We start from the raw sequence: 22,166 nt of genomic DNA, 5'->3' as shown, positions 1-22,166 counted from the left end.
AAAAAGTGCAATCGAACATATTTTGAGGGCCAATGTATGGCGTTCCGGCTTCAAAAGTGTTTTCTGGCAAGTTTCAATTGATTTTTTGTTTGTTGTCTATTTGTTGTTCTCTTTTAACCGCATGAAAACTTGAATACTGACAATTCTTGATTCCCTTCTATAGAATCATTGTTAATTGTAAACCAAAGGGATATTTTAGTTGATTTCTAATGGTTTTCATTACTTTGAAATCAATTGTTTTTTTTTTTCAAAAAAAAGCGAATTTTTTCAACTTTACTGTTTTTGTTTTTTATTGTCTATTTGTTACCAAGCTTTAACATGGACTCGTCCTAAATCTATTTTGGTGAATTACAAGTTATTGTGTTTACTTTCAATTTTATGTGACGCTATTTTGACTTTGTTATTGTTTTGTTTTTTAAAACGACAAAGTTTTTGATGTAATTAATGTTTGTTGTTGTTTTTTCATTTTGCTGTTCGTCTTGACTCGCTTTCTTAACATTGGCACATCTCATCAATCTAATGCATCATTTTTCTACTCCGCTGAGTTATTTGCTTTGGAGGCTATCTTTTCGTTCATACACCGATTTTTTTTAAAAAATACTTGAATTTTTGGGTTTTTCTACCTGTTCCTAATTCGGCTGACAATTATGCCAAAATTGTGGATGAGCGGGGTCGGAACATTATGTGCAATCACGCATTACCAAGCCTCCTTGTTGTTTTCTGTCATCAAAAAGAATTTAGAATAAAGCGATGATCAAAAAAGATTTTTGAAACCCTCTGACCGCACGAATTCATATGGCCTTATAGAGTGTATTGAACCAATTTTTAAAAACTCATAGAGTGTATGGAACCAATTTTCTATTTACCAATTTTTAAAAACTCAGAACTCATTCCGAATAGGACATGATGGTGAACTCATACTACTTCAAAACAGAGAATGTGTCTCTTCATACTTAAGATTTATATAGTTTTGGTTAAAATCACTTTACAACGAACTGTAGGCCGTTAGAGTACAAAAAGTCTGTTACGAATTCATTGGCAGTCCACGGTTTCTCATGCTACAAAGATGCTCCACAAAAACATTAATTCAATGACGAGACGAAAAACTTCTGGTAAATTGATTCTTTAAAAAACTGAGCCAATTTGTTTCGGTTTTCAGTCGTGTAAATTATACTTCAAGACAGAATTCAGTTTGATAAGATACATTTAGGTTTCATAGCAGACATTCTCTTCAATCAAAACCGATCTAATTAATTATTTTATTCTTGTTCTCTATTTACTTTTCGCTGGGACTTTCATCAACTTTGAGTTGTTCCAATAGAATCTTTCAGACAAAAACTCAGAACAATAGTTCTGTAAACCAAACGTTGATAGCTTAGATAAATTGAGTGAATTAAGGCCTTAGACAAAGGAAACCTTCAAGAGAGTCTCATCAAGGGCGCCAAAATAGTGTAATGCTGCAAAAAAGAAAATGTGCATCAGAGAAATGTAGAACGCAAATAATTTTCTGATAGATTTCAATTTTTGCTGAAAATTTGTTGCTTTTTCGGAAACGGTGTTAATATCATGAGTTATGTGACTGGTGACGGTTGAAAAATAAAGCAACTTTTCCAAAAAATTGAATCTAATTCTGCTGAGTCGAATTTAATTTTAATCACTTTTAATTATTCTATTTACCGCCTGAAAAATCAAGGTAATACAAAATTCTGATTATTCGTGTTAACTGAAGGGCAGATTTAGCAGAGTAGGAAAAAACATAGACAAATAATTATTTATTAAAACTTTTCCTTGCATTCACAGTCTACACCGTTTCTGTCTGTTGAAAGTGGACATGCAGCAACAGCTTTATCTGAGAAAAAAATACGCCCTCAAATAAGAGAAACTACCAAACAAAAGTTGAATAACAAATTTGTTCCCAACAATTCTTCGAAAAAATCATACCTATTGTTTACATTATTTTAAAACTGTCGCAAAAAAACTACAAATGTTTTTAAAAAAAACAAATCTTACCAGTTTCCTGAAGCACTAAAAAAACTACAGAAAAAATATTATAAATAACTTTTTCCTCAAAAAACTAAAAGAACAGAGGATCCTTGAAATAAATCAATTAGATAAAGAAGAATGATACGAAAACACACACTCATGAATACAAATTCTGTTAAAAAAGACATTATATGAATAGTTTATTAGTTGAATAACCACAAACTTTATATTTTCTAATACATTATCTATCACGTTTTTTTCTTCAAATCTTAGCAGGGAACTCCTACAAAATAACTAGTAATAACTAGCAACTTTATAATATATCGATTGGGCTTTTAGACTATTTCATAACTGACAACTTTATAATATATACAAATTAATCTTAATCCTTCATGCATTCAGGTTGGTTTATTTTAGCAGATCTTATTATTCATCACATCAGTTGATAATTCAAATCTATTTCAAAAATTTTACATCAAATGAAAATTTCACATTAAAAAATTTCACATTTTACATCGGACATTAAATGAATCTTATAGAAACTCTCAATGTAAAATTACTTTTATTTAAGATTGACAAAAACCACATTTGCTTAAAAATTCTATGGAAATGACACACGTGAGTTAAAAAAAATGGTTCGGTTACAAAAATGTTTTTACACTACAATTCGTGCGCACTACAAATCTCAACAAAAACCACTTTAATTTCTGGTTTTTGCCTCTTTTTTTTCAAAAAAGAGTATGTGAAAATTATGGTGAATGTGCTTAATATCTTTAAAATGGTTTTAAAAAATTAACAATAAGAAACTGTTTGTGCCTGATAACCATCTAACAGATGCAAAGGACTGAGTCAAAGAGGCGAGCAGAGTCACAAATACAATCCAATCAAAATGAGAAGTTCTAAGAAGGAAGGATCACCAAATATTTAAAAAAAATCATAGTAAACATTTTCTGTAGAAATAGACAGAAGCATTTAGCTTTGCTTTGCTTTTTCAGCTTTGCTGTGTGAACAAATGTAAAACAAAATGTAAAACAAATGGTAAAACAAAATGTATGAACAAATGTAAAACAAAATGGATTGGGAAAAACATTTAGAAAAAATATGCGACGAAAAACTTGAAAAAAAGTACAGCAAAAATCAAAGTCAGATTGCCTCACGTGAGCAACAAAATGCCATCAAGAAACCGAATTTTTGCTCAAACACTGTTTCACGCCGCAAAACCATTCACTTTTTCGATCCCCTTCCTGTTTCGGAGTCACCAAAATCACTACATCAATTTGATTTTATAACTCATAAAAATGTGTGAACCGATCATAAAAAAAGACAGCACCCCAATACAACTTTTAAAGAGCGTTATAAAGTATTTTGTTTTCGGTCATCAAAAGAATTTAGAGTAAAGCGATGATCAAAAAAAATGTTGAAAACTTGACCGCACAAATTTAGATGACCTTATAGAGTGTATTGAACTGATTTCAAATTGGATATGATGGTGAATTCATACTACTTCAAAACGGAGAAAGTGTCCTTTATAATGAACTGTAGATCAATAGAATAAAAATTGTATTGCGATTTCATTGGTAGTCCACGGTTGCCCATGCTACAAAGATGCAGAGACAAGAAACAATGTCGATACGAAGAACTTTGATGAATAGAATGCTTTAAAAAAAACAAACTGAATTAGGACCTTAGAGAAAAAATCTTCAAGAAAATCTCATAAAACTTTTTTTACATAATCTGAAACTTTGTTAGAATCATCAGTCATGTGGCTGGTGACGGTAGAAAATTAAATTTGAAGCAGTTTTTCTCAGAAAATGGAATTCAACTCTGCTGAGTCGAACTCAATTCCAACGAGTTTTTATTATTCTATTCACCGCCTGCTTGCAAACTGAAAGGCAGAATTAACAGAGTAGGAAAAAATATTTTAGAAAATTATGTATTAAAACCTTTCCTTATATTCACGGTCTAAAAGGTTGTACTTGTTGTAAGTATCTACTTCTGTTGTAAGTAGACATGCTGCAACAACTTTTCAGAGAATTTAATACGGCCTCAAATAATCAAAATTGCCAAAAAAAACTTGAATAACAAACTTTCATCCGAAGAAATCTTGAAATCATACCAAATGTATACGTTATTTTAACGATGTCGTCAAAACTACAACTGTTTTTAAAACAAACAAAAATTATCGGTTGCCTGAAGCACTAAAAAACGACAGAAAAAAATACTAGAAATGATTTTTTCCTCGAAAAACTAAATGACCAGTGGATCCTTGAATTAATTCAATTAGATGGAGAAGAATGAAAGACATTATATGAAAAACATTTAAGTTGAACAACCACCAACTTCATATTCTCTAATAAATTCACCGACCGCGCTTGTTTTTTCGCTCAAATCTTAGCAGGGAATACTTACGAAATCACTAACAAAAGCTAGCAACTTTGAAATATACCAAATGAACTTTTGAACTTTTTCATAACTAGCAAATTTATATTATTTCGACTGAACTTTTGATCAAATTTAAAAGCAAACGCCACAAAAGTGAAAAGAATCAAGATATTGAGAAAATTCTTTTCAATAAAAAATGGAAAATCTTACAGCGCCACAAATGTTGGTTGTTCTGGCCAAAGAAACCGATCGACTAAAATACAAAAGACAACCACTAAGCATTAAGCACAAAAAACAAAATCGCTTAAAATTTCTAGCCTCAAAAATAAATTTAAGTTTTGAGGGATTGGAACGGAAATTAGACTAATAAAAAACATTTCCGAAAGAAGGCATGCATAAAAAGTTATAACTTTTGATCACCGATTCCGAATGTCAAATTAATCTTACTCCTTCATGCATTCAGTTGTATTACTTTAGCAGATCTCATTATCCATCACATCAGTTGACAAATTTATTTTAAAAACTTTGTTACGTTAAACGAAACTTATGGAAACTCTCAAAATAAAATTACTGTTCATTATGAGTGAAAATAAAACATTTGCTTAAAAAACTGCTTTCAAAATGACACACGAGAACAAAACAGTTCGTTTAGTTACGGAAAATGTCTTTGCACTACAACTCTCGTGCTCTCTTAGATAATATCTGAACAAAAACCACTTAAATTTTTGGCTTATTTCTCTTTTGTCCCAACGGCGTGTGCAAAAATTATGGTGAATATGCGTTTTATCTCTAAAATGGTTTTTAAAAATGAATAATAATAAAATGGTTGAGCCTGATAAACTTCCAACAGATTCGAAGGACTGACTAAAAGAGGCGAGCTGAATCACAAACAAAATCAAGTCAAAATGAAAGTTCTAAGAAGAAAGGAGCACCAAAAAGGAAAAAACATCATAATAAACACTTTTTGTAGAAATAGACACAAGTATTTATTGATGTCTGTTTTATCAATTCTATTTCAAATTTTTCTAAAACAACGGTTACATTAAACCTTACGGAACCGATATATCAGCAATCATACAAATCCATTCAGTTCAGTTTAACTAAACACAGCCGGCATATTGCCAGAATAACTGTGAAAGAATAGACTTGCATGCCGTATAATAGATAGAAACAGATACAGATATGAGTTGAATAGGTCATCGACGCAGCATACAAAGCTATGTAAAAAATGTTCAACGATAAATGAATAAAGATTGTTAAAATTCAGTACACAGAAGCCTTTTCATTACGGAGATTTTTTACGCATATGACTTCCTTTGACCTTAAACATAATCAAATGAAACTTAAGTTTTAAAGTGCAAAAGTCATTTTATTCAGTGAGGTAAGTCACGTAAGATCACAAACAAATCACACCAATGAGCTAAAAACGTTGGCTGAAAAAAGTGAGAAGTGACGTCACGCGCACGAATGCCGTTAATGAGAGGAAGAAGTCATTCAGAAAATTCGACTTTTTCAGCTTTGCTGCGTGAACAAATGTAAAACGAAAAAGAACGTCGGACGATTAAATAAAAAACACAGCAGGACAAGTCCTGACCTACAATTCAAATTTTCATTGACTAAACAAAAACACTAGGCCTATAATTGACAATGAATGGATTGGGAAAACCATTTCGAAAAAAAAACAATGCGATGAAATAATTGAAAAAACCGTAAAAATCAAAATCAAATTACCATCGTGAAAGCGAATTTTTGTTCAAACACTGTTTTCTCACTCTACTTTGAAATTAGAGTGGAAAAAAACGCCGCAAAACCATTCACATTTTTACTCCACTTCCTGTTTCGGCGTGACCAAAATCACTAAACCAATTTGGCTAATGTGTGAACAGAGCTTGAAAAAAGACAGCGTCCCAATAGAATTCAAATTCTTTGAATTCTAAAAACCAACAGTACCGCAATATAGCTCCGTTCAGCTCAGAGCTTAGCAGCAATAATAAAATTTGTACAATTTCAATTTTCAAAGAAAGGGGTGGCGAACTAAAGAATAAACTTTTTCTCTATACATTTTATGCAGTTTTAAGATTTCTCATCAAGAGCGGCAATAATCATCTGATGTATCAACTGTTATGAATTTTCTATACAAAAGAAAGACAAATGTAAATCGGAAAATAATTGCAGAATCAGCAAGTCTAATTGGTGGTTTTTAAAACGAGAGTTCCACCAAGATTCATCCCTTAAACTATATTCTTCTTTCAATAACGTCCCAATTGTCGTCATTTATTATAAATGGTTTTATGGAACTTGACATATGACACAACAGATTATCAACTAAATAGATAAAAATAGCCGGCAGACTGCCGGTATAGCTGAGAAATAGACTTGAGTGCCGTAAAACTGATACAGAAATGAGTTGGAAAAAGATATCGCAGTCAAATTTAAAACTTTATTTGAGAGGTGGTGCATCATTTTTGTGTGCAAAAGGTTTCAACAACGCAGAGGTTTAAACCCTATTCCCCGGAGTAAAAATTGGAAACATTAATCACAAAGCAATCAGGCCCTATTCACCGCTTACCTTACAATCAATTTTGTTTCAGCAAGAGACATAATTTCTGAATGCAAGCAATTTAGGTCACACAAAAAGCAAGAAACCAAGCGTCAAAAAGCCACGCGAAAGAACGTTCTGGATAAATGTAAAACGAAAAAGGGCGTTAGACGACGAAACAAAACCATAGCAAGACAAGTACTGAATTACAATCCAAAAAATGAATGAAGTACTAAAAACTCCGCTATCTCGACAGCAGACCCAAATGACCATTCCGAATCAAGAGGACAAAAATAGTTTCAAAAATTTAGAGAAAGACAATAACGCCATTCATAATGTATACACCTCCAGGATAATTGAGTTGAGTACCATGCTTTTCAAGCAAAACTGTAGCAAAGCAAAGAAAAGGAAACTGTGAGTCAAAAACAAAACTTGCTGGATATATAGGCAAGCATCAATAGACAAGCATCAATTTTGTGGTCAAAAAGATCAAAAGCGGCCTTTTCACCTTAATTATAGACGTTCCCAACAACTTCAGTACATTATACGCCTTAAAGACTACTAAAGTCAGCTGAGAGCCTCTATTGTAACATAACGCACGCCGAGCTCTACCTGCTTATCCCGTTTGAAAAGCTAAAAGTCGTCCGAAAAATGCGAAAACATAGCTGGCAGATTGCCAGAAAATAGCCGCAATAGATTCGTAGATCGGCAGTCTAAAAAAAACAGTTAAAAAGACAGACCAAAAAAATCGTCTTTTCATTGAAGGCTGATCTGTTATAATTTGATTTGATTGCTGCCTCTATTAGCTGATCTCAAATAACCTTCATTTAGAGTGACACACACCCATTTGACCTTATCTCTTTGAATTAAAGTAAATAAAAGTCAATTTCAAAGTGAGGAAGTCATTTTTGAGAGTGAGGTAAGTCAAGTGTGACCAAAAATTTAATCACGCGCATGAACAAAAAAAACTCGCTCCACTAAGATCGAAAAATGACGTCACACATGCAATTCAGTTGAAATTGCATGAACGAATGAACAAAAAGTGGCTGTGACGTCATATGGTCGTAACAAAAATCATGACGACGAAATAAAAAAAAAACCAAGAGAAGGCCAATAATAGCCCCAGCTATCGCTGTGCGGCTATTAAAAACATCTTTGAAAAAAGATGGCACAACACTACAATCCAAATCTTTGGATTCTACAAAAACTAAGAGCACCGCAATATAGCTCCACTCGACATACAGCTTCGCAGCAATAGACATATAATTTTTGCAAACGAAAAAAGTAACTATTAATTAAACAAAGGTTTATACGGGCTTCGTAGTCACCTTGTTGTCACCAAAAATATCAATCATTACAAATCAATCTCAGGAGTCTGTAGAAGAATTAACAGAAACGTCTAGGAACATAACTTGTGACAATAGCTTGGAAGCCATTAAGAAAAAAGTTTGAAATGACTTGCTCAATAAATTGAAAAGTGACATACAGAATAGTCACCACAACGTGATAAAAATATCAGTTGACTAAATTCGCAAATTAACTATCAAAAAATTTTGGAACTGCATATGCGTCATCTGTTAAGCAAAACACGGCCAAAAATCTAAATTTTTTTATTCTGTTGATTATTTTGGCGCTTTTTCTCAATATTTTGTCTCTTTTCTTTTTCAATGTTTCCTACCCTACAGATTAAAACGAATGAACTTGTTTTCTGCTGATTGGAAATCATTTTGTACCTATTGGAGATCATTTAAAAATAATGGCACATTTCGCAAATATTCAATTGTTAGTTCAGCGAATTGAAAAGTGTATGGGCAAGCAAAGTAAAAAAAAATCGAAATTTTTAACCCTGAGCATTGTCAAGAAACCAAAATTTGAAATTTTCTCGTCAACAACGGACTCAATTTCCTTAGTGCTTTATAAAGAACTTCTTCTTATTATCTCTCTGCAAAAAGATATCCATCGGTCAAAATTGACTTAACAAAAAAATTATGACTGCTACAAAGTTCCTATCCCTCCTCATTTCATTGGGGGTTGGAACAATTGTCGAAATGATAACATTTAAACTCTCGTAACCCGACGAGCACACGCATCTGCTAATCCAGCGCATCAGCTAAATTATATTTGGCGATAACGATCGAAACCGGAGAAAAGGAACCCATTTGGCGTACCTGCATGGATACGGTGATTTCCTCCAGAGCGGCATTTGTCTCCTTCTGTTTGGTTGACAGAAGACTCTGTTTCTCCCTTGCTTCAACCTTGAGAGTATCAACATGTTCTTTAGCCTCCTTTAGTTTACCAAGTCCTTGCTGAAACAAAAATGCTCGACATTTGAGAACTTCGGAGAAAATTATATTTGGAATAGTTTTACAGATTTCGACATCTAATGTCAATTTTCGTGACAATTCTTTTTTACGTAAAGTTGTATTGAATCAATTTAATTCAAAAATTTGGGTAAGGGCAAAGTGTAACTTTTAGAATTGGAGCCATACAATATTGCCATGAGTCAGAATTTCTGAAAAAAAAAACCAAACCATCTAAATATTTCTATTTCCACTTCAAGAAAGCTGGACAAAAAACTTATTCAGCAACTTTACGGTGAGGGACAAACAAGGAGAATACGGGTGAAAAAGTTTGGGATCATTGCTCACATCTGAAAAAAAAATAGAAAAAAGGCAGCTAGTGTTTCTAACTATCTTCTTAACGTCCGATCCCTAGTTGAAGTTTCTTTCATTTCATAAAGGGATCATATATAATTTCATACTAACCACAATGGATTTTGTAGGGTATGATCCTAATATGAAAGCAAAGAAATAACACATGATCCCTGTATGAAGTCTAAAATCTATAACAGACTCAAAAATTACGAAAATCATTCGTCTTTTTGTAGCTTCTGTAGAGATGTCCGTTTCGGAATAAGTGTTAGGTTTGACAAAAAAGTTATCAAATGCTTTCATAAATTTCATTATGTATAAAATCTGTTAGCCAACTGAAATTCCGTCACAATTAGCTATCAAGTTGTTAGAAAGTCGCAGATTTCTTACCCCCAAATATTGGATTCTTTGAGAGATACTGGCCCGTTTGTTCTCGTACACCCTTGCATAGTTTTCAATCAGTGCGCAGTACCTCCGAGGAGTTGCAATCAAGTTGTGGATCATTTCACACCCAGTGGGTAACTTGTAAGGCGAGTCGTCTTGGGATCTCTCGTCCCCGTCAGAGGTGGAATTGGGTCCCCCTTTGTTTTGGCCTATTTCGTTCACACTGTTGTGAATCTCGACCAGCGAGTCAATAACATGCTGGGATCTGGCCGAGTTCTCTTTGATGTCGTGTTTGTCGATTAAAAGCTTCGTCAACTGAAGCAAAATAAGTGTATTTTATGTTCGTGAAGAAAAAAAACGTTTTATTCCCTTTATTTGTCAAGAAAAAGAAAAAGACAATATTTCTTGTTGTGGCCTGCTGAAGACAATAATCTATGAGCACGTTTGTTGAATCACAATTTATTCAACGCATCGCATCTATGGTTTAAGTCAGATAAACTCTCCGTCTAGTTTGCACTGCCATGCCCCGAGGCTTTCTGTTGGCCCTCATTACGCATAACTTTTGAATATTGGTAGGTAGGTAGAGGCCTTTTATACCATCTAAAGGGATACACGTTTATACCAGATAAAGATACGCTCTGAAGTGATAAAACTTTGGGAACTTTTTTTTCGTAAAAAACATTCTGATCTGGTTTTTCTTGTTCTCTACTGCCACCAAAAACAAGCAACAAAACTGGTTCCGCAAAAAATGAAGCAAAAAAATTTACCGTAGAACATTTATACTTCACACAATAATAAAAACTTGGGATCTTTTCCGTTTGTGCCCCCAGTACGTCATGCGCTCCCAGTTACAGAGCATGTGCCATTACATAGTAAATCATTATGTGAAAATATGGCACGTGCGTCTGGGGGTGCAAATAATATGCGCCCACTGTGCTGGAGGGCACAAACGGAAAAGATCCAAAACTTACACTCTTCATGGACTGTTGTCTCCACTCGTTCATCCACAGGACAGTGCAGCATTTGTAGAGAGACGGATTGCTCTCACAGTTGGGCACAAACTCACTGCTGCTGCAGTCGAAGATCAACACCACGTGCATATTTGCTTGCACTCGCTTGGCAAAGAACGAAAAGATGGTGCCCTGGTAGCCTTCTTCCGAGGCACGCTCCCTAAAAAGGAAAGTAGCGTCATACACTTGGGTTTTTACCCCTGAAACAATTACCATCACTCGTCCGTCGAAATGAGAGCCTCATGTGCCCACAAACTACAAGGGACATGCGATCCAGATTATTGCAAGGTCAACAAAAATTAATCTTAATAGCCGAATTCATCGCCGAGTCGAAGAAAAATAAGTTGTGCGAAAATTGATGGAAGAATTGTTGTCACAGCAAAACAAACCTTAATGGACTAAGAAGAGGTTCCAGCTCTTCTGGCGTGTAAAGTCCAGCCACCTCTCCGGATGCCAAGAGACTGTTTATGTATTCCAGAAAGTGACTGTCAATCAACTGCCAGTCCTCCATAATAAATACCAGCTGCTCATTCTCAATGCCAGTTTTCTGCATACACTGTAACAAAAAGGTAGGTTTTTCATCCTTCATTAACATGATGGTATGGCATTAGCATGATATTAAGAAATTTTTGACTACATTATGCAAAAAATTTCAAAGTACATTTTGTGCAAATTAGGTGAACACCAATTAAAACACTTGAAAAGGCACTTGAAAATTCAATTCAATGTAGCTAAGAACCCATAGCATTTTTGTCTCTTCGTGCAATTGAGTCAAGCCCAAGTGTACAAAAGATTTGCGTCACGAACCCCCTTCCATGGTTCACCGTCTCAAACTTTTTCCAACAATAATAGGAAAACATACTGCGTATAAATCGATAGATTAACTGGGTCATTAAAGTGTTATCAGCGTCGTAAATCTGATCATTGTCGTGATCGTCTTCTCAAATCGCATGTCCTACCAGCTGATTTAATTATTTCAAAGCTTAGTCTGTTGAAACTTCACACAAACTTAGACTAGAGGAGAAGACCAGAAAACTTTAGAAAATGTGCAAACCACCTACAGTTAAAACAGAAGAAACGGACAAAACCGCTGATATTAAGAACGCAAAAGTATACTAAGCAGAGTAAAAGATCATTGATTTTGAAGAGCATACAAAAGTGGAATAAGTTGTCTTTTAATGTAAGAGCGACGGGGAAATTTTCTTTGCAAAAGAACAGAGTTCTTGCAATGTCAGCATGAAAATATACCCATAGGCAGCCAATTAGGATCATTCTGGTCTTATTTTTGTATACAGAGGCGCGAACAGCTTAATGGGTAACATTAATCAACATCCAGAAGATTTGTATATATTTCATTATTTCAAATATATTTGCCTAATCATTCTGAAGGCATGTTAACTTTAACCATTCGGTTATATTATTAATTTACATGTTCGGAAGAAAAAATAAAAAATATTTGAATAACTGTATAATAAAAAAGGTATTTATAGCGTTCAAAACAATTTTGTAGAGCTACTTAACCTGAGTAGATAAACATGCATGATAGTCTGCATTAGTTTGACTGACTGTATTTTACAACGCATTTCCTAGTAAACACAAATGTTAGTGGCACTTGATTACGTTTCGTTGTCAAGTGGATCTTCAGTTTCCACTTTTAAGTGTTTAAATAATGATCTCCGTAGCATCAATAGAACGCAAGATACATACTTTTTTCTAAAAAAGAGAGATTTCAGTGGAAAATGAGCCAAAATAAATGTTTTGATTAAAAAAATGACCCAAAAAACTGCTCATGTTTGGGAAGGGAAAATAAGACTTCACAATACCATTTTTTTAAACGTTTATTAATCTTTTCTATTTAAACCTTTGCAATGCTTCATTAGAAGGGCATGGTCTCGCTGTCTGTAGCGTCCCTTACCTTTCCCCTCCGTGTCTCTTTAATAATTGATTATTTTTAGTATAGATACAATTTTTTAAACCCGGAGAAATTAACTATTTCTTTCTTTTAGATGGCGTCCATTAAACATCGTTTAATTGACTTTTTGCCTCAAATCCCACCACCAACATGATTAAGTACAAAACTTGTTGCACCGACAGAATAATCCAGCATTGGTCTCATGCACTATAAAAGGCAAGAAAATTGTTGCTAATGATCCTCATTCGAAATATTTTTAAATGATTAAAATCAAAAGAATTATTACTTATACTAAAACCTGAAACAATACTCAACCTGAAACAAATCTAGTGACAACGTCAGAAATATAAAATTAGGCTTGGAAAACATACAGGAAAGGAGTTTGCAAAACCAATGGACATGCAAACAGGAACAGTGAGTACTAACAGTTAGAAATGTGTTATTGAGCTTATACCACTCCATGCCAAAAGACTACAAAAAATGAAATCTTTGAACGTGAGAGCAACCTCAAGACAGAAAAAATCTCGTTCCAGTCGCCAATGAAATGAGGTTTAACAAATTTACGTTTAAGAACCTAACACAGATATTTATGTAGAATAAAAATTTATCCACAAAAGACCAAAAACAAAAAATATGATAGATAAAGAAAACCAAATAATTGCGTTTATTTAACAAATAAGCTAAAATAAATTGAAATTGAGCCGAAAAATTTCCAGAAAGTTTCAATTTATCAAAAAAATAAATTTCATTAATTGATTCTTGTACTAAAATGACATTTATGCCGAAAACGTCCGTGGCGTTGCAAATTGGCAAACAGTGACAATAAACATTTGGGGAATTCAAATTATCATCATATTTGTAGGCTGCTCATATTATATCACTTCACGTTTCAGTAAGAAAAAAATCCATTTAAAAGGCTTTTGAGTGACTGTTACAATCAAAATAGCTTGTAAATACTTTTGAAATTTCTGAGAATACAATTAATTGCAAATTAAGTAGTTATTAACGTAGCTGTTAAAAAATTTGTTTTAATCGCTGCAACCAGCAGAGCCATGATACATATTCATGAGTTTCGAACTAGAACTATATCGGGTTCATGGTGCTTTAATTCCCTTCATTCTCTAGGCAAAAAGGATTTTTTCCTCTAGTTTAATATATCAGCAGAACTTACACAATTGACAAAAATTGATTGAGAAAACATTTCCCTTTTTAAAAGAATTTGGTATGTAATTAATGGTGGTCTATTCCGCAACAGAAAAGAAAAGAAAATCAGTTAATATAGCTCAGCGATACTCTGAATTGCCAGAAAAATAGGACTAAAATCGGCCACCAATTGAGATAAGTTTGTAGTGCTGTTAACTTATCCGCACCAATCAATAAATTCATACCAACGTTGAATACAATTTACTGGTAGATTTAAACTAAACAATATATATACCCGGCAGATTGCCGGAAAATAGCCGCCGTTGATTCCCATAACTCTATTGGGATTGAAAGAAAAGAAAATATCAACAAAAATTGATTTTTGTATAAAAAACATGTTTAAGTGCGATTTATTTTGATGTCATTTCGTAATTGAACATACTCCTGTCTCTCAGTGAGAAGCTACAGGGTCTAAGTATCAATACCAATAAGCCTTATAGATAGCAACTAAAACTTATGAGAACAAAGTTCAAGTACCGGGCATCTAAAAATGGGCTTTATGGGTTTATCCCGTTTCTATTTCTGACTTTGATTTTTTTATACTGACTCTCTTCATTTTGAATTGCTTTGCCGAGCAGCTGCTGTTTAAAACGACTTTGAGCAGAATGACAAAAGAGTGAAACTAGCCAAGAGAAGTCAAAAAGATTTCACGCAAAATGGCGAAAAAGCGGCAAAATGGGTAAAGCGAAAAAAAGTTCGACGAAGTAAAAAAAAACATAGCAGGTCCTGATGTACAATTCAAATAACTTTCAATGACTAAACGAAAAACTAGACCTAGAACGGACTATGAGGGAATTGGAAAAACAATTTAGAAAAAAAAATCCGATCCAAAAAATTGAAAAAAAAAACTGTAAAAACCAAAGTGAAATTGCCGCATGTGAACAAAAAACCACTAGCGAGAAAGCGAATTTTGTTCAAACACCATTTTCTCACTCTACTTTAAAATTAGAGCAAAAAAATTTCACGCCGCAAAACCACTCGCTTTTTCGCTCCATTTCCTGTTTTGGCGTGACCAAAATCACTACTCCAATTTGACTTCAAAAATCATGAAAATGTGTGAGCAGATATTAAAAAAAAAGACAGCGCCCCAATACAATTCAAATTCTTTGAATTGTAAAATAAATAGGAGCGCTATAATAGCCAACTGAGAAGATGAGGGCGGCTATTAACAACTATAACATTTTTTTAGTTTCTTATAAACAATAATAATAATGCCTTGTCTCTTAATTGCGAGCAAAAAGTTTTTGAATGATATTTGTTCTTCGGCTTTTCACCGTTTTCGAATTTTCATACTTTATGTTATATTTTATCCCTTGACTTTTCTGCTTAAATTTGGTTAAAACTTCATTTTATGAGATTTATTCTTCATATTAAGCGGGATTTACTTAACTCATGTCTAATGAATCTAATTAGTCTGCTTTCGCGTTCAAAATAAGTATGTTATTCCCTGAGATTTAACATTTTTAAATATTTATAGACTTCACTCAGTTGTGGCAACGTTGAAAGAAAAACAAATTTGAATGATGTGAATTTGTATCTTAGAAAAATTTTAAAACAAAGAACAATGAAACGATCATATACTGACTGGCCACAGTGCTCCTTCAAAGACAAAAAGAACAGTATTCAAGTAAGTATCTGTTGATATGCGTCCAAATCAACATATTTTTACGATTGTAAAATGTGAAAAATTGTTTGTCATATGATGGGTTGTATCATTATGTGCAAACGCACATTACAGATTCTCCCTTACCGTTAAGTCATTATAATCGAGCCCCAATAAGCTGAGGTAACAATTCTATCATAAGTAGGCCGAGTTTGTTAGCGAGCATTTAACTTATAAAATTCGAGTAATGAAAAACGTTTCCTCAAGCTTTTGGACCAACGTTTAGGAAAAACTTTTTGTCGGTTAGAGCAAAAATAGAGTTCAGCTTCTAGGAATGGAAAATTGGTAATTTTGATGACGCAAAATCGTTAAACTGAGAGCAGCTATACGGTATCTCGAAAAAATACAAATCGAATGATTTTTTGTAAGTAAAACCACTTCAGTACATTTGGAATAGCCATTCACTGCATTTGGAATTTAAAGAACAATGCCATGGGAAACAACACAACTTCATTTGTCGCAAGAATTAAGGTAATGTTCTAAGTTGTTGCCGTAGCAAAAAGTATACAGTAGAAGTAGGCCTCTACTTCAATTCCCATTATCCAATGAGTCCCCACAAACCGTGAGGTAAGCATCGACTTACAATTTTGAGGTCGTTCTTAAACTGCTTCAGGCCATAGTTTCTGCTGATTTTAGGTGTGAATATTTCCATGGCGTGCATGTTGGCCACTACATGAACAGTGCTTCGTCTTCCCACCCCACTTCTGCCAGCCATGAGGAGAGACCCACCAGGCATGGAGAGAGCCACGTCCACCTTGGACATTGTCTCCAACACCTGAAAACAGGGAAATAAAAACCCTGACTGGATTTAAAAAAATATTTGATGTTAAAATTGAAAGTAAAATTCAATTGCACCTTTCAAAGCTGTTTGGGAAAATAGAAGTCTTTGAACAAGCAATTAACTCTGAATTAAATATGAAATCAAAATTCGGGGAAAAAATGCGGCTTATTGTGACTACAATTCAATGCACGCATTGTATTCATTTTTAAAGAAGGATAGCAATTGATGTATACTATCAAACATAAACAGACTAATGTCGGAAGAATATGCTCTTGAACGACAGGCGAGGCAATTTGATTCAGGCGATGCAGTCTAGATAAACTTTTCTTTAAGGGTGCAAAAATATTTTACCACGCCGGGATTCGATCCATTGACCTCCCGCTCCCTGAGCGGACCAGTTGCCCACTCGTCTATCAGGCCATGATTAATTTATGCTGTAATCAATTTTATTTTGGCAACAATATTTACTTCGAAGTGAGAGCAATATAAATCACTCAAAAATGAAGAACCAAAGCGTGAAAAGGTCACTTGAGAAGTCAAAGAAAGTTCTAGAAGAAGAGCGCAAAAAGGTATAGCAAAAAATTTGCTTAAAAAACATAGCCGTAACAATTCCGGAAGCGACTCGATGCGTCAAAACTCCACAAAAAATCCTAATTGCAGCTGAAGCCACTACCTTTTGTACTAACTATTAACTCATTACCTCGCCAGGTCTGATCTACAAATTGGTGAAAATTAAACCACTGTCACCAAGAGAAACAAAATGCAGCAAAATTTTATATTATTGAAACCGTTTGGTAACGTTAAAAAAATCGAAAATAATGAATACGGTCAAAATATTGATAGGTTAAAAAACTGACCGGCCTATCAATTGCCCTCAAATAATTCATGATTCTTGTCTCAAAAAGATTGCGAAATAAAACGGCAGATAATAATCTTAGAAACTACGTTAATTTTTTTTAAAAAGAATGCTCAAAATTAAGAGTCAGATAACAACTACAATTAGGTTTCTAATAACTGCAAACATCTTCCTTGTTGTATATATGCTAGACAAAATGATTTCATACTAATTCAAAAATCAAATTAATCATAGAAAAGACATAAGCAACAGGATAATATTCAAAGGCTAGAAAAAAACAAGGCCGCAAGAAAATTGCAATAAAAACCATTTAGTTGAAACTTGGGAAAAAGCTTTCTAGCAAACTCTGAGTACTGCCTTATGTTGAACGAAATCAATTGAAAACTTAAGAAATGACGAAAATCCAAGTAAAAACAGATAAATTGCAATTTTTAAAAACTGAACAAAACCATCAAAATAATGAATATAAATGTAAGTGCCAGAAAAAAGCTAGAATCATACAAACTAGAATGTAAAGAATATGGACACAATGTAAGGAACACCAGAAAAAGACTAATTCTTGGTTTTTGAAAGTCAAAAATCAAATCTAAAAAGTCAAGAAAAACGAACACATTTGATTGTTCAGCATTCGAGACCTAGAAAAGACAACGAGATAAAAATTCATCCTCCTGAACAGAACAACCAAAGAAAAAGTATAATTTAAACATAAGAAACATTGCAACATTTTGCAAAAAACTGTCAAAAAGTTTTAAAGATTGCATTCGTGAAAAAATTTAACTGCTTTTCAAAAACCTAACGCCAAAAAATGATTGAATTTTTATTGAAACGAAATTAAAATCCCTCATTTTGCACAAAACGACTAAAGTTTAGTAATTAAAACCAAAATACAAACAAAAAACTGAATAAATTGGAAAACTACCAAAATCGGATGAGCATATGAAAAAAAAAACAAAAATTAACCGAAAAATCAAGAAATATGTGCCATTTTTGAACTTTTTCAGGCTCTGCAAAACACTATGGTATCAATTTTCGATGTTTACATTTCAATATAACATTGAATAAAAATTATTTCAACAAAACACCAAATTACAAGCAAAAAACTGTGCCACTTAGACAAAAAAACGGTTATCTATATGTGCCATTCTGTCAAAAAATTCTTTTCAAAGTCAAAAAGTCATTCACTTAACGCAGCGCATGATCAAGAAACTTCTCTCGCTCAGAAAAAAAAAATAATTCGCACAGGAATTTTATTCACTTTCGCTTTTAGGTCAAAACAGCGTCTGAACAAATAGTATTTCTGGTTTAAAAAAAAACTTAAGAAAACCAATACTCCTCTTCGAGTCGTAAAAAAGACCAACACGTTTACAATAATTGCTGTGACCTTCGTTCAAGAGCGATTAAAAATTTAACATTGACTCTCTACATTGAACAGGAATGAACAACAAAATTCCGACAGTCGTCTCTTATAACTTTTTTTCACAATTTTATCCACTAACGACAAAGTCTTTAAATTTGAATTAGAAAAAATCCAACTTGAAGTCAAACATTTTGATGGCGGTCTAAATGATTAGACTAAGAAAGCGTACCTCCGAAAAGAGGCTAAGATTCAGTTCCTTGTTGTCTCTTTCGTACATCTCAATTCCTCGCTCCACAATCTGGGAGTAGCTGTCCTCTGGAAGGAAAGACACTGGCTTCCCACTTGCTGGCATTTCACTCGTCAGTCCAACAGCTGCTTTGGAAGTGAATGTCGAGTAGAATCTGGAAACATTTCATATTTTTTCTTTCATGTACATCTTCCTTCGTTAAGCAAATAAATCACAAGTTATGTATTGACGCTTATGTAAGACCTTAAATGTAAAGAAAAGTGCAAACACGATTACATGATAAAAAGTATTAAACAGCCAGTATTCAGCCAAAAACCGAAAACAAGTTCGCAAAACTTCCCATACATTTTCAAGAACTCATAATGGTCACTCTGTGAATTGATACATACCATTTAAGAGGTCATTTTAAAGAAACCGCTATTAAGCTAGTTTAATGAAAGACTGAAATGAATAACATCATCTAGGCAACGCTTCAGTACAGTGTCCAAATATTCTTCCTAAGTTAAAAAAGGAAAAAAGCGCACCGACCTATCGCGGAGTCTATTGGCGATCCTATCAGCCGAATTAAGCCTCGCACATTGATCTAGTGCTCGTAGAAATTGACTCCTACTCTCTTCGCCCACCAGTTTATCCATAAACAGCCTGCAGCCCATGAACGCCCAAGACATGATTAGCTCATCCGAATCAGAGGACGCTGATTGGTTGGCCGAGAATCGCTTCAAACTCAGAATCCATTTGGTCAAGTCACGGGGCGTGAATTGATAGTGGCTGTATTCGTCGCTTTTGAAGTTGTTTTTCAGCTGAAATGGACAAAGGATATAAATAATAGTTCGCAAATTGAATATATTATGTTCAATTGACAATCGAGACGGTTAGATCAGTAGAGTTCTTGTGTTTGTTCAAAAAAAATTTATTAGAAATTTTGGTACCTTCTATTATTGATAATCTAGAGATACATTATAACTTTCATTTTATTATTGATTTGAATATCTGCACGGTATTAGTTTGCAACTGCATTAGTTTGAAAGTGGTTATAGGGGTTTTGTCACTCCGGATTTGAAGAAAAATTTTAAGTATTTAGGTGCTGCAATCCAAACCAAAACTTTTCAGTGACTCAGTAGACTCTTAACCGAATTATTTCATTTCCCCGGCAGAACATGATCATCTATAAATGATATTTTGACACCCTTATAATACTTTATGTATTTTATAATGGCAAGTCAAACTTCGTGCAAAAGTCATTAGCGAAAAAAAAGCAAAATAAATTAGATTGTTTATATAGGCTAATGAAAAAAAATGTCTATGGGGAGGAAAAGAAAACAGGTATCACTTAACCTATAACAAACAATTTTTGTGATCGCACGTACCACTTTGTATACATCGACAGTGCTCTTGGCCATCTGTGAGTGGAATCCGGACATCATGTGTGGGAAGATGTGTTTAAAGTGCACCTCGAGCACACTCACCAATTCCTCGTTGCTCAAGTAGCCCATTGAGGCCACCCGAACGATACTCGTGAACCTGCATAACATCAGACCAACAAATATCAACAGGCATTAGAATGTAATCTAAGGCCAAATGAGTTGTTACGAAATATATGGTCTCTAAATTTAAAGCTGCTACACATTTTGAAAAAATCAGCTGAGATAATCATAAATCAGGTTAAACTTAGATTTAAAACTTAAACTTTTAAATCTAAGTTTAAGTTTTCATGAAAAAATTAGGGAAAGTTAAATTAATTGCCAAAATTGGTGATAACTTATTATATGACTGGTTCTCTAATTCCAAGCGAAGAACAAACATCAAAAAGCTCTCAGATATGTTTTTTTGACAAAATATCAAATTGCTCAACGCGTCAAAAACAAGCGTCATGGGTTGACCAAATTGATGTCAAGATTAAATTTTGAGACAATGTGGTCTTCTGTCTCACAGGTGGGTGGGGCTAGCATGCGGAGTTATGTGGGGAATGAGGTGGCGTGGTGGGCATACACCATGAATTTAAGTCTCAAAGTTTTGGCCAATAGCTCACTTAGAGACTAGAGAGCCGTAAGGCTCTACGAGAACTCATTGCACTCCGGGCTTTACCTATTTATTCAATTTATAAGGGCGAAAAGTCAAATGGTCAGACGAACAAAAAAAAACGATGAGACGAAAAGTTGGCAGTACAAAAAATTGCATAAAAAGACCAACCGGACTAATATAATTGCTATAAACTTCACTTGAGAGCAATTAATAACAAGTAGGTGCTGCCATAGTGATTAATAGTGATTCTTTAAAGATCCATGTGTGACTTACCTGCTAGTTAGCTTATGTCTTCCCATAGACGTGCTGTCAATCATTGTAGCTACTATCTGGATGGCCTCCAAGCCTACCCACTCCAAGTTGGAGTCATAGAACCCGTTGTACGTCAGCACCTACACAAATACCACTCGTATGCTGGAAAAACCACATTTGTAATCATAAAAAATTAAGTCATTTGCATCATGTGTACAAATAAATTACTTAGCGGAGAAGTAGGTCAAAGTCCAGAAAAGCACAGTTCACTTGACACAGAGATCAGCTGTAGGAAACCAGTAATAAAGAGTACTTTCCTTCAAAAGATAGATCCATAAGAAGCCTTGCCATAAGACTGGGAAAACATCATCAATGGACATATGCAATCAACCTGCTGATAAAGCAAGCCAAAACCGGATGGCAATCAATAGAAACATGTAATCTTCCTCTTATGACCAGTCAATCATATAAGTGAAGCGTGACAATTGTTTTGACAAAACTTACATTGCCCAGCATCTAAACGAATTTATGTGCAATGGCAAAAGACGTAAGTATGCAATCAATCAGAATTGAAATCAACGATTTTTATATTTTGAGTGAAACTTTTGGATCAAAAACCTGAAGCCAATCAACTGACATCTGCTTTTTTATGTGAAATGCGATATAATTCAAATAAATTTTCAGCGCACATCTCAAATAGAGTACAACCAAATAACCTCGGGTAGACTGCTTTCGAACGACTGGCGAGCAGTTCAACTTCAGTAGTATATAGCTTGTGCTTGGGGAGGCTATCTTAAGTTAAACTAAAAGCAGGGAAGTAATGAAGTATAAAAATGGGGCGCATTGGGGGGGGGGGGCTGGATTGGGGGAGGCAGGAGAGTGAGGTGGAGGGAAGTGAGGGGCGTGAGCGAAGCGGGTGTTGAT

The 22,166-nt window shown here is 34.1% G+C and overlaps 1 protein-coding gene across 1 annotated transcript in view; it reads right to left on the bottom strand.

Moving 5' to 3' along the window:
* Positions 1 to 22,166, bottom strand: part of LOC142341277 (cytoplasmic dynein 2 heavy chain 1-like) — a 154,918-nt gene that overhangs the window by 68,735 nt on the left and 64,017 nt on the right. The window contains exons 24-32 of the mRNA XM_075392195.1: positions 21,264 to 21,382; positions 20,336 to 20,489; positions 19,497 to 19,768; positions 18,951 to 19,122; positions 16,311 to 16,502; positions 11,339 to 11,505; positions 10,911 to 11,109; positions 9,946 to 10,254; positions 9,010 to 9,210 (exon numbers count right to left, since the gene is read on the bottom strand). Of these exons, the coding sequence (XP_075248310.1) occupies positions 9,010 to 9,210; positions 9,946 to 10,254; positions 10,911 to 11,109; positions 11,339 to 11,505; positions 16,311 to 16,502; positions 18,951 to 19,122; positions 19,497 to 19,768; positions 20,336 to 20,489; positions 21,264 to 21,382 (1,785 nt within the window). The remainder of the gene's footprint in view (positions 1 to 9,009; positions 9,211 to 9,945; positions 10,255 to 10,910; positions 11,110 to 11,338; positions 11,506 to 16,310; positions 16,503 to 18,950; positions 19,123 to 19,496; positions 19,769 to 20,335; positions 20,490 to 21,263; positions 21,383 to 22,166) is intronic.

The sequence above is a fragment of the Convolutriloba macropyga genome, chromosome 6, assembly GCF_964194025.1.
Source record: "Convolutriloba macropyga chromosome 6, txConMacr16.3, whole genome shotgun sequence".
NCBI lineage: Eukaryota > Metazoa > Xenacoelomorpha > Acoela > Convolutidae > Convolutriloba > Convolutriloba macropyga.
Note: the sequence above shows the minus strand (reverse complement) of the source record. Positions and strands in the feature narration are given on the sequence as shown.